Source organism: Stegodyphus dumicola, chromosome X2 (assembly GCF_044657685.1).
Source record: "Stegodyphus dumicola isolate Sdum_Otavi_A_Nest chromosome X2, ASM4465768v1".
Lineage (NCBI taxonomy): Eukaryota > Metazoa > Arthropoda > Arachnida > Araneae > Eresidae > Stegodyphus > Stegodyphus dumicola.
In genome coordinates, this window is record NC_140781.1 from 73,085,042 (window position 1) to 73,098,428 (window position 13,387).

A 13,387-nucleotide genomic window follows, 5' to 3' on the forward strand; every position below is an offset into this window, starting at 1 on the left:
AATGTTGTAAAATAGTGATTAGAAACTGGTGGATTGCGGGCTGCCCGTGGTCTTCGAAGCAATTTTGTGCTACCCGCGAAGACTTTTCAATTATGCATTTGTTGCAAATACGGTGTTGAAAGATTTCAAGATTTTAGTATCTTAGTTATTTTAAGTCTGAATTTACATTATGTTAATTAGCATGAAAAACGAGCATAAACATCGCACCAGGAAATCTGTAAATGGAGCTAATTAAGTCACAGTGTGATAGAAATGTTATTCAAGAAGTCAAAGATATAGATTTTATTAACTTTTATTCGAATTTGTCAAAAAATAAATAAGCTCAGTTACAAAATTTGCATTAATAATAATGGCTTTGTTTGGAAAAAACATTTACATGTGAATATTTTTTTTTCACAGCTGAAAATTTAATAAGAAAAAACACAATTCACCGAAGAGCAGCTATAATCTGTGACGAAGATAATTTCTAGTAATTTCTCTCCAAGGCTACAACTTTACTATAATCGAAACGCCATCAAGTATCAAGCTGTAGTAAGAAATGAAGAAATTTAGAATTATTTATTTTATAAGGTATTTCTCCCGCTTCCTAGCGTGCTTTCGTGGTGTAGTGGTTCTGCACGCTGGGCCGGTATCCAGAGGTCCGCGGTTCGATCCCCGGCGAAGGCGATTGCTAATTTTTCATCTTGCCTGCTTCCAAAAAATACCTAATGTCTCTACAAGTTATCTAAACGTTATAAGCTGAGTTTCGATAACTACATATGCATTACTTTCTGGACATTCTGAATATACCATTTTGTAGAAACAACATATTTAGGTAGAAAAGTAAACTAAAACCATTTTTTGTGTGAGTTCAGATTGTTTAATATAGTGAGAAAGTTATTTCAAATCACATTCACACACATAAATAATTTGTAATATTAAAATATTCGACAAAATGCAAATTTTTTTCCACTCTGTATTGCTACTTATTTTATTAGTTTCTGCAGCAAACAATATTGTGCTTTATGTTTCAGACTTTCTTATAGTTTTATTTCCAAAAACAAATTTATTTTCACTGTTTATTAAGGTAATTGAAATCTGCTTCTACACAGAATACAGCATTTTAATAAAAATAAATATTTCTTAAAAACAGATTGATAAGCAGAAAAAATAAAATCAGTTACGTGTTTATCCACACATTGAGCTCTAAACATCAGAATAAAGTTTTTTTTTTTTTTTTTTTTCCTTCCCGAAATACTTGGGTAAACTTCAGTGCGCTTCAAAACTACCTAGGCTGATTGTAAAGTTTTAAGACTGTTTCTCTTTTTCAGAATTAGATAATCCTATGTATTCTACACATTTTCCCCCTTTTTTAATTTTTCAAATCTCAGTTCTTTTCACTAAATTATATTTTTTCATCATGCTTTTTAAAAATATGATATAGACTGTTTCATGACATAGTACTGAGAGCATGGCGTCTTTCGCTATCTTATCTAAAGAGAACATCTTCTCCCGTGATGTGCTGTCAATGCCATAGCAGCAGCACCTAGCATTGTCCTAGAGTTAAACCACTGTTATTTTTTTTTCAGCAAATCCAGTCTTTATGACACCACGCAAATATTTTTCAAGGCATTTACATAAGTCACGCTTTACTGCCTACTCTTGGATGCACTACTTATAGCTGGTTGACATCCGTAACTGTAGTGTATAACTTTCCAGAACGTACTTTATCAGTCACGTACGTTTTTACTAGTTTTATAGAATTGAAGTGCTCCCATCACTGAAGGACTAAAGCACGGCTAAATGAAAACGTGCTCTAGCATTTAAGTTGTTTTATGATGGCTGTGCGTAAGTTTAACTCAAAATTTCAATCAATATATGTGTGTATCTTATCTCTGAGATGTAGTCATAAAGATTTCTTTCTAACCCACCACTACAAAACGTACCAAGTGCTTTCAGTCGCTGTAAATAATAGCTATTATCATTGCTGTCCAATTGCAGGTTCAGATGTGTAAGGTTGCCATGCCTAATATTCGGGAAGAGAAATAGAGTCAGTCTTAAAATTTTTCATTCAGCCTGTGTATTATTTTAATTAAGATTTGCCTATGCATGTTGATAGCAAATATGAAATTTTATTAGTAAGGAGATCAGCAAGTGCAGTTAAAAAACAGGTATGCTACTCCAGGATACCACTGATCACAGTCCATCGTAAGAGGTTCTTCGTCTCCTGTAACGGAGTTTAACCAACAGGCTCCTTCTTTACTGATATAATCTGCAGATCTGCAGCCTTGAGTATCCCAACAAAATGACATGCATTCTTCAGGGCTTTTCACTTTCTGGTATCCAGCATTGAAGAGGTATATGCATGCTCTTTCCACATGGCCAAAATGAACTAGAAAATAAATAAAAATATAGGTTTCGCAATCCATTTAAATTTAAGTTTGAGTTAAGCTCTTTCTTTAAGTATTCCGCGTGGAAGGTCATCCAAGTACTTAAGTATTATCCAGTCGACTGTGAACTATCGCCAAACAACGCGATTTAATGCCAGTTATGGATGAGAGCCACGTAACAACGCACTCATAACATCTGCGCTTTCGTTTAATATAACCCCAATTGATTCTCGATAAGCCCCTTTGGTTTTTGTAAATAAAGTTACAAGTTAACTTCTATTGTATTTTTTTTTTTACAAAATGATTAAAAATTTAAAATCTGCCTTCTATAAAACAGCAAGCAGTAAATTATTTTAGTATTAAGTTAGGAAAGTATACAATTAAAAAACTGTGTATTAATGGACACGATGTAGTATTTTATTTATAAACAGAATAAGCAATGGCGATGCAACATGAAAAATTGTGATAAGAAAACTTTCATTCGAAAAGGAGCTTTGTTAGTGGGCTGTAGAATCACATTGTGACTGCACTTCCGTTCCTTTATAGATGGTCGAGTGAATTAACACCTATTAAATGTTGAAACGAGTAACTGAATATAGCCGACAAATCAACATTAAATTGAAAAAATTACCCGTGGGAAGTTTCTACTCATAGCCTCCGAAACAGAGGTTCCTATAAAATTGGAGGGTCGAACAATATAGTATAAATCAAAAAGGGCCTTTCTAGAAGCGCAAAAATAAAGTGTGCCGAATATTGGTTGTTTATTAAATAAAGACAGGTCAGTTCCTCTGGGAATCCACAGGAATAATTGGCCCAAAATTATTCGGATCTCCGCCAATTTTGATGATTCGATGGTAACTAGCTTTCAAGGTCGACGGTATAATACCGTAAGTACCGTCATCTACGTACCAAATGACACAGCTGCTAAATTAAAAATTCACTGATCGATACGCCTTTTATTCGCTATATATCAGTAAGTAGAACCCAGGGTGATTTCAGGGTAACTTTACAAAATTTTAATAAATCTGAGAGAAAATATACCTAGAAACGTCTAACAGGGATCTTTCAGAAAATAAGTTGGAAAATTAAAGGTAAAAATGCCAAATGTGTATACGGCATAACTCTTAAATAAAAGGTGAAAATGTAGAGCAAGAGATTGCTATAAGAATGGCGGTATAATGCATATTAGCCAGTGTTTTTCAAGACAGAACAGGCGCATGTTATCTGCACCATGCTGAACGCTCTCTCTCATGTGCTGCAGTGGGCGGGACGCAAACCTCTAGTCTTCTTCCATACATCCCTATCATATGAAACCTTCGGGCAACTGTAGACCGTGAAACTCGGGTTTCAGTTGCAGCATAAAACTGACGTGACAGCTGCGAAGCTGTAGCAATACTATGTCGTTGCGCTGAAACAGTACCTCCTACATACATGTATGTAGGAGGTACTGGCTGAAAGGGGCAAATAACGATTCTCATTCATCATTGTGAATTTTGGTCGACATTATCCAGGTTTTCTCCATATGGATCCAGTATAGTGAAACTGTTTCCACAAATTGCAGACGAAAATGGGAGTTACATTGAACTCTGTAACTACCTGCGCTTATGATTGGTCTGCCTCATATACCGGTATTTCTTCATTTCCTTCCGTCATCCATACGTTGGTGGCTACTCATTTGAACCGACACTTTGTAAAATTTACCGATCTCTTGCGATAATCAGGCGAATGTTGCGAAGGAGACGAGCAGACCAATCGTCGGAACTTTTCATGCGCTTATATCCCCTCCGCAATCACAGCTTCGCAGACACGCATGAGTACGCTTAAGTATTTGATTCTGAATATTTGCGTAAATCTTCGGCAGCATAATTAGTATCTTTGGCATTTACTTAATGATTTTCGCAAACATAGATATAATTTGCAAATTATCTTAATTTTACGCACGTGTGTATATATGCTGAAATAAGGCTGAAAATTAAGTGAACTTAAGTGTTCACTTTTAGTGGTACATAATACTAAACAGTTTCTGAATATGATGTATGCCTGTATTATTTTTGCTGCAGTTAAATTAAGGTGGTTGTACATTATTAAGGGTCACGAAAATGTTAATATGTTAATTGAAATTTACATTGTTGATTTAGAGATTTAGAGTCCTCTCACCCTTGCCCCTGTCAGAATTTTGAGATCAATTTTCAGTTAAGAACTGTAGACTGTGGTGCCAGAAATTTCGTTTTCATTGAGACAATTTAAGTGGTTAAAATGTTCTTGTGTTTTATTTGCCAAATATTAGTAATAAATGCGTTAAAAAGTTTAGAATACGTGTCGCTAGGCAGTAAACAAATGATTACCCTTTTCTTAAGCACATGAAATATCATGCTGGAGCACCTTTAGTTGATTACGTTATAAGGTATTTCTCCCGCCTTCCTAGCGTGCCTTCGTGGTGTAGTGATTATGCACGCTGGGCCGGTATTCCAGAGGTCTGTGGTTCGATTCCCGGAGAAGGCGGTTGCTAATTTTTCATCTCTCCATAGCCGAAAAATCGTAATTTCTCTACAGTGGCCCCCGAACTAAAAGGGTGGTGGATGATGATGATTTCTCACCGCCCAGGATTTGGCAATTGGGTCCCCTAAAAATCCCAGTCGCCTTTTAAAAGGGGGAGTATGAAAGGTATTTCTCCCGCCTTACTAGCGTGGATTCGTGGTGTAGTGATTCTGCACGCTGGGCCGGTATTCCAGAGATCCGTGGTTTGATTCCCGGCGAAGGCGGTTGCTAACTTTTCATCTCTCCGGCTTTTGTATTAACCTAATGTATCTACAACTTCAATGATATAATTAAATTACCAACTAAATATATTATAAATTAGATCAAATAGATGTACTACAAATCACATCAACATGTCATTAAAAACTGAGGTAAAGATATGAATTATTAAGAAATATGATTAATAATTTTAAATTATTAAATTTGTTAAACAACGTAGAATTTTAAATTGAAAGATAAATCAAGGATCGCAGTTGGTACTCATTAACGCAATAACCCTGGCGCAATCTTGGGAGTGAATAAATTAACTGCGAAAGAAGACTACAAAATATTATTTATGATATACATTTTTAAGTTTAAATTAAGCATTTGTCCCGAAAATCAATAAATACATTTGCTTACAAGCGAGTCTTTGCTTCCTTTGTCTTCGTGACGATCGCCTTAAGAATGGATTCAGAGTGAATTTTCAGCAAAATATTATATTCCTTCAGAAATTTTTCAAGAGTCTCTTCCACGGCTGGCAAATCCCATAAGCGCATTTATTTCATTTTAACACAAGATAGCACTCTTATTCTATGAAAGCCATTCGAATCCCACAAAAAGAACATAAACGAAAATGGCGATGTTGCTTGCTTAAAGAAATATCTTGTGCATGGTTGCCAGAGTTTGGGCGCGTTTTCAAAATATGATGATTTCTACCAGGATGATTGCGTTAATACGTAAGTATCGAAAAGGTAAACAATTCCCTACTTTGGTAACGTTTTTTAAGTCAACAAAATAAGGAATTGATAAATTGAGTTAAAATTAAATCTTTTTTTATCTGATAAGTCAAATACTCACGTTTCTTACAATCACGACCACAACGACCACATGGACAAGAACAAATATACCCTCTGACATCGTTTACGGAAGTAGGAACATCGTGGCACGTTCCGCCGTGCATGCAAGGTTCTTGCATACAAGTGATCTGAAAAGGTAGTTTAAATTTTCAAAAATATAAAATGTGGGGAATACAAAATATTAGTAGCCCCCCTTATTTTTTGGTTTCTGCCGCAAGTATTAGAGTAATAGGATAAATCAGTCAAACAAAAATGGATCACTTTTGAATAATAAACATATATTTCAAATATACTTATTTATTTTAAATGGCAAAAAATATTGCAAATATACTTATTTATATTTAATAAAGGCAGTGGCAGATGGATTTGTACGCAATAAAAGATTAGCAGAAAATGTCACATCCTATGAAAATATCTATATTTTATTTTTCCCGTGGTAGTGAGCTTAAACCATCTAGCTTAAAACAAACAGTTTAATCAAGGTCAGTAGACGAACAACTTAGGCTTTAACGCTGACGTTGCTTACAGATTTGGGAAAATCGGTGACTCAACTACCAGGTTGCACATACAACTAGAATAACTTATGACTACGAAATCAGAAAAATCAAAACAGAATTTAAATACCCTAGTAAATAACTTAGAATAAACTCAAGAAAAAAATTATTTCTGACTCTAAATAATTATATTCTAGTAATAATGGCTACGTAAATGCCAGTAAGAGGCAGGTATGAGGAAAAACTATTTGTGTGCGCATTCTTATTAATCCGTTTGAGCAGTGAAGTCATTTTTCATCATATCATGGAAATATTCACCATTTACACAAGAGTGTAAAATACAGAAGCCAAGTTATACTTGAAAGTAAATTGTACGCAAAATTAAAATCAGTTTCTAGAACGAATTCTTAAGTTATTTGAACATGCAGAAACTTTCATTGATTATTGTATTCGAAATACAGTCACACTGTCTGTAAATTATTTAAACGCTTATTAATGACAAACGTACTGACGAAGGGTGAAAATTACTGAACTCTGGTAATTTCGTAGAGGTACGATTCTTGACTGTACTGGATAGCTAAATAAATGTTTTAACGATTTTTTCCACATGTACTACGAAGATGTTTCCTTTAGGCAGCTCTTCACAAAAAAGCACTTGCTTTTATCTTCAGGAAATTGCTTGCACCTTCAAAAAATCTACTACATTGCTCTTGGATACTTAGCCATAACTAAATATATGACTGACCTAATTGTATCTACTTGAAAGCTACTTTACTGAAATCTCTGAATACACAAAAGATGTTAAATTAATATAAAAAGCATAAAAATAATTTAAAGAAATACATAAAAGTTTTTGAAAGTTATCAAACAAGACTGATTATTTCGAAGAAAATAAAAAGATTCTCTTTATCAGCGTTGAGGTATATTGCTTTCCTGTATATAGTACATTTTTGTAAAAATGTTGCTTTACTATGCATAATATTATCAGGCTCAGTATTCCTCCTTACTTGCTTCGGGAACATTACATGACCTGACTCGGAACAGGGAGCTTACTAAAGCTATGTTCAATAAATGTGGGAAACGGACAAAACACACAGGAAGGGTATACGAAACCCTTTATATTTCTCTCTTTACAATAATTTCCGGACTTCGGAATACAGAGACCAACCACTTGTGGTCTGAACGTAAGAATATAAAAATATTAACTAAACTCTATCTAGACTTAACTTTGGATTAATAAACAAGTGGCTACTTGAAGATTGGCCGTATATTAATAGAAAGGTCGTATGTAGTACAGAGAACTGTTAACACTACGATACGTTTAAAATTATCAAGAGGATTAAACCTCTGGCCTTGAAGGCAACCAGCAACCGAGTAAAACTGCTATGGCAAGCGGCCTGCTTCTACTAACTCCTTCCTCTCTCTTGCTTGGCAAAAAGCCACAACTTAAGTACTTGGCGTTCGCAAGACAAATTTGCATAAATAAGTTAAAGCTTTAATTCTGGCCGGAAGTAGAAAATAAGAAGTGATAGTAAAGATTTAAAATAAAATAAACGTTAGTAAAACTTAAGATCCTTACAATATATCTTCTTTATTAAGAACATTTCTTTCATGAACATAATGCTTTTTCAACTATAAAAATACCTGTACATAATACTATTTGATAAACAGTTATCTATAATTTTAAGTTATCTATAATAATTTTTTCAATTAAAATTTTACAATTATCGTTTTCAATTTTAAAACTGTCGATAATCATTTTCCACCCTATTCTTTCAAAAGTTGGTTGCTATTTCTTCCTTGAAGAGAAAAATTGAAATCGCTTAGCTTCTCCAAAATATCTGACAAATAGCATGCATTTGATAGCCATAACATATTTTGATAAAGAGCAGAAAGATTAGATGCTTGTTCGGTAAAAAATGTAACAATTTCGTCTTTTAATACCAATACTCTTAAACAAACTTTACACTCTTGATATCAGTCTTACTCTTGCATGTAAAGATAAATTTTTGAATTCAAAGCATATTTATTTCTTTACGGATATCTGAAATAAACAGCTGCTAAGGGGACGGCTTCTAATAAAGTTTCCAATTTTGAAAATATCGCTCAACTCCGTTGCCAATTTTGCTGCTTCATAGGCCTCTCGATGGATCAGGCAATGTATAAAAATTACATGATCATTACCAATATCTTTACCTAAATTATCTAAAACCAATACTTTTTCCCCGTCATCGCCTTTTGCATCATTTGTGCAAACATCAATGCAATTTTTCTGTTCTAATCCTTCAGTTTTAAAACATTCATCAACTTGAGTGTATATGTCTTCCAGAGAACGACAAAATAATAATTTTTCATTTATGTCTTCTATATAAATGTACATACACTAAAAACTGAGCTATTTTTTAATTATTGCTTGTTTCGTGAAATTGAATTGTAAATTTTGCACTTTCTTTAAGTCAAGTAATAAATTGCTCGAAATGGTCGTTGCTAATTTCCAAAGTTCTATTGGCGACAGCGTTGTTTGACAAAAGAATTTTAGGAATTCTATCGCTATATTTATTTCGTAAAATACACTTGTCGGTAAAATTAAGAGAATTTGCACCTTATGTAGAATTTCTGAAAAATCAATGGACAGATTTGAAGGAAATTTGGTATGAATATACATTTATTATACAGAAAGAGATGTACCATTCAAAACTCATTTAATGTACCCATTATTTTCACTAAAGTTCATAGTGAAGGGATGTCGAAAATTCATGTTATGATATCGAATTGAGATGAGTCTAATATGGGATATGGCCCTTTCTCACAGCCAGAAAGATCGCGCAACGTAACGGCATACTTGACAAGCGGTAGTTGATGAGTCTTTCTGACAGCCACCTCCACCATTAAAGCAAAGCATTTCTAAACTCAGGAATGATTTTCAGAGAGGGATGGTGAGATGAGATTTTCCTCCCAAGAGTATCCCAGACATGCTGTATAGAGTTAAGGTTATGAGATCTGACTGGGAAATACATGCCCCAAATATCCTCATTTTCCAGGTAATCGTCGACCAGCTGAGCTCTATGTTGACCAGCGATGTCGTCCGTTAATAAGAACCATAGACCAACTGCACCGCTAAAAAGTCAAACATAGGGCTCTAACCATCTCCTCTCTATACCTCTTAGCAGTTAGGAAGCCACTGTCAAACACATGCAGGAATGTACGGCCGTCCAACCGCAAACCATCACTACTCAACCACCGTAATGATCCTTTTTTCCTGATGAAGGAGGGATGGTATCGTGCTGCTCCATGCTGTCTCCAGATACAGGCTGACTTTCGTCTCATCTGTGAAAAGCACAATGCTCCACTTAAGTCTAGTTCAAGGCTGATGTTGTCTGCACCATGCTAAACACACTCTCTTGTGTGCTGTAGTGAACGAGACGCAAACAGCGGGTCTGTTTTCTGACATACAGCCCTATTTCACGAAGCCTTCGGCCAACTGTAGACCGCAAACTCTGGTTTCGGTGGTAGCATACAGCTCACGTGGGAGCTGTGCAGCAGTCCCGTATCGCCCTGTTGAAACTGCCAAATACCGATCCTCATTCGTTGTTGTGGATCTAATTTGAACTAGCTCAGATCTTTCCGATATGGATCCAGTGTCCTAAAACTGTAGTGAGGAGCAAAACCTGAAAATCAGTAAACGAAGTTTTGGTGCTTCGTCTACTTTTCCCAGTTTCTGTCCTGAAAATATTTCCTCAAATTGCAGATGACGCTAAGCATTAGACTGTCCTCTCTAGCCACTGGGATTGTTATTGGCCAGCGTTTGTTACCGTTCCAAAATTTTGAAATTCTTTTTCAGTGTAAGCGTAAACTTGAGAGTGCTGTTGTCTTAAATCCCCACACTCTAGAGAGTATATCTTTGAATTATAATATCTGAAATGTCATTTCGATTGGTTCAGCGGATAGGACACTAGGTGTTCATATATTGGGGAAGTTTGTTATAACCACCCTTTACTTTATATCGAATTATGATTTAAAACAATTTTGGATTCAAAAACCATTTTTATTGACATTAATGAGACTAATCACCTTCCATATAAAGCCCTAAAGAAATTTGTTGAGCTTTCGAGCAGCTTAAACTAAAACTTGAGATTTCATAAAAGTCTTTGAAGGAATTCTAGATTGATGTTGAAATTGATTTTCGCACAGTTTCTGAAATGGTATTAACTGTTGTTTTGCCATTCAGCACCACATACTTATGTGAAACGGCTTTTCCAGCTTGAACGCTTATTAAATTCAAATATTGTTCAGTGCTGAAAGAAGCAGCAGACAATATATGTCCAGCAGTATTAAGTATTGCACCAAGATTTAACTTGTTATACAGCAAAAACCAAACATATTCGTCTCATTAAAACGTGATTTTATTTCAGTAATTTTCATATACTTGAAACAAATCCTAAAGATCCGCTTTTCATATGTATATTGTTTACCAAAGAAATAAAATTATTTAAGGAAAAATGTTTATTTTCATATTTTTATTTTATATTTAGTGTGTGGGACAGGGAAAAAATCTCAATGAGAGAAAGGGGTTCTGAATGAAAAAGAGTTTAAGAAGCCCTGATACAGATAATAGAATAAGATTCGTGAAATAATAGAATTCATATAGAAAAACATATTCACGAAGATAACAGAATAAGATAAAATAAGAATATTGAATATGCAATTTTTATGCATTCGAAATTAAACATAATTTCAAATTTAGAGCCTATCAGTACGGCAGGCGAATAAATACTGAAATAACAGAAAAGAAACAGTACTACACAGTTGTAAAATCTGTACTTTGAAAATCGACTAAAGATATTCTCAAAAACAACTTATGATAGATTCCAGACCTTTATTCTAACTTTAGAATCATAATTGTAAAACGGAATTAACTGAAATCTGTTTTATAAAATTTTTTAAATTTAAAAATGTCGTTTTAATTTGTGTTAAGATAATCATGAAAATGTGCTCTTCCTCTGTATGAAAGCCCTGAATTCAAATGACATATGAATTAGAGATTTCATCATGTTTTATAAATTTATTGCAATAATGAGTAACTTCATTGAAAATTTAGTGAAGGTACTTCTAGATTGATTGAACTGCTAATCTGTGACATTATTTCTAAGGCACACTGAACCTTATAACGTTTTGTCTTCATTATACAACTGTAGCTTGCACTTCATAATAAAAATATCCATTAAATGCTTTAACAGCACTCAAAGCATTTCCCTTTTGTCACAGCAAGTACGCAGATATACTATATTTTAATGGATATACATGTTAAATAAGAAGCAAATGATCACCACTGAGTTACACATTGCTATAAACAGCATAGAAATGTTAGAAACAAGTTCTACGCTCTTTTAATGCTACAAATGTTTAACGTTAAAAGGGTCTTCTAAAATCCATAAATATATAGCAAAATACAGAATAGAGTGCACAATAGGTATGTATCCAAAGAAAGGTCTGAAATCCCTCAAATTAAGAATATGGTAGCTTGCGGAAGAAAATTATTGTTATTAGGAATGGATTAACCCTCAGTTTTAAATCATTATATTGTGATTCATCCTAAATCTCTCTTTTTAGTTCATATATCAAAATAATCGAAAAATGCACAGGTTTTGACTGTCAGGATGAATAGTGTCCGTTCTTGGCAAGCCAAGAATCTATACTCAGTAGTAATGACGTCGGTGGATTGGTAGGCCCCCAGGACTTGGAACAGACTGTTTAACCCGGGGCAGGACCAGGGCTAAAGAAAGAGAAGGGCTGGGTCATCCCTTTGAGAAGAACGATGCCGACACGAACCCCTCTTGGGGAGCATACCGGATGTTATGTGACGTCACTGGGTTCGTCCCGTCGTCGACTGACCAGAGCATCAAGTGCGAAAGATGGAATCTTTAGTTCTTGGATTCTCTTTCTTTAGTCCTGTTAGTTTCAGAAAAAGAGCTTTTTTTTTTTTTTTTTTTTTTTTTTTTTTTTTTTTTTTTTTTACTTGAAAGTTATAACTGATGATACTTTTAAATGGATTTTGTATTTAGAAAGTTCTTGTAATGAGAAATCATTGAAAAAATGGTATCGTGTGCCGTTACTACCTGTAGCAATGCGTATCATAATACGAAAGAAACTAGCGTGGTATTTCATAGATTTCCGTACAAAAATATTCAGTTAACGAAAGAATGGTTGCATAGGTGTCGAAGAGCGGATATTGTTAACACAAAGAGTGCTCGAATATGCAGCAATCACTTCACTGAATCTGATTATGAGGATGATATGAAAAATAGGTTGCTAGGATTACCGCAAAAAAGATACTGAAGTCAACTGCTATTCCAACTGCTTGTATTCCTGACTTGGTCATTTATCAGAACAAACCAAGGCAGCAAAGGCAACAAAAAAGAAAAAATTTACAAAGTGCATTTGAAAGAATTCAGAATTTAAGTCCTAAAAGGGCATGTCTGGAACTTCAAAACGATAACAATAATAGCTATGAGGAGCTCACTGAAAATACTATTACTCAGCAATGTTGTAACTGTTCCAACCTCCAGAAAAATGTGAATGATTTAATCACAAAACTATCAGCTCTTGAGAATAAGGTTTCTGTTTTACAGACTGAGAGAAAGCAGCATTTAAAAAGTTCAGAAACTGAGGAAAGACATTAAAAAAGTGAATCAAGAAAATGAAAAACTAAGAAAAATGAAAACGTATATTCAAAACATATTTATCGAAACTCAAATAAATGCATTAATGAAAAAAAAGCGAATTAAATGGTCTCCAGACGACATTTCAAAAAGCATAGTAATCAGATCGTTATCCGTAAAGTCATACCACTTCTGGAAAGAAAAAATAGGTATTCCGCTTCCAAGTGCAAGTACACTGAAAAGATGGTGCTCAAGATTCAGTTGCATTC

The 13,387-nt window shown here is 34.4% G+C and overlaps 1 protein-coding gene across 1 annotated transcript in view; it reads right to left on the reverse strand.

Annotated features, from left to right (window-relative positions):
• Positions 1 to 282: 282 nt before the first annotated feature.
• LOC118184906 (uncharacterized) overlaps positions 283 to 13,387 on the reverse strand; it is a 39,204-nt gene continuing 26,099 nt past the window's right edge. Inside the window, exons 2-3 of the mRNA XM_085810057.1 lie at positions 5,967 to 6,093; positions 283 to 2,371 (exon numbers count right to left, since the gene is read on the reverse strand). Of these exons, the coding sequence (XP_085666183.1) occupies positions 2,127 to 2,371; positions 5,967 to 6,093 (372 nt within the window). The 3' untranslated portion in view covers positions 283 to 2,126. The remainder of the gene's footprint in view (positions 2,372 to 5,966; positions 6,094 to 13,387) is intronic.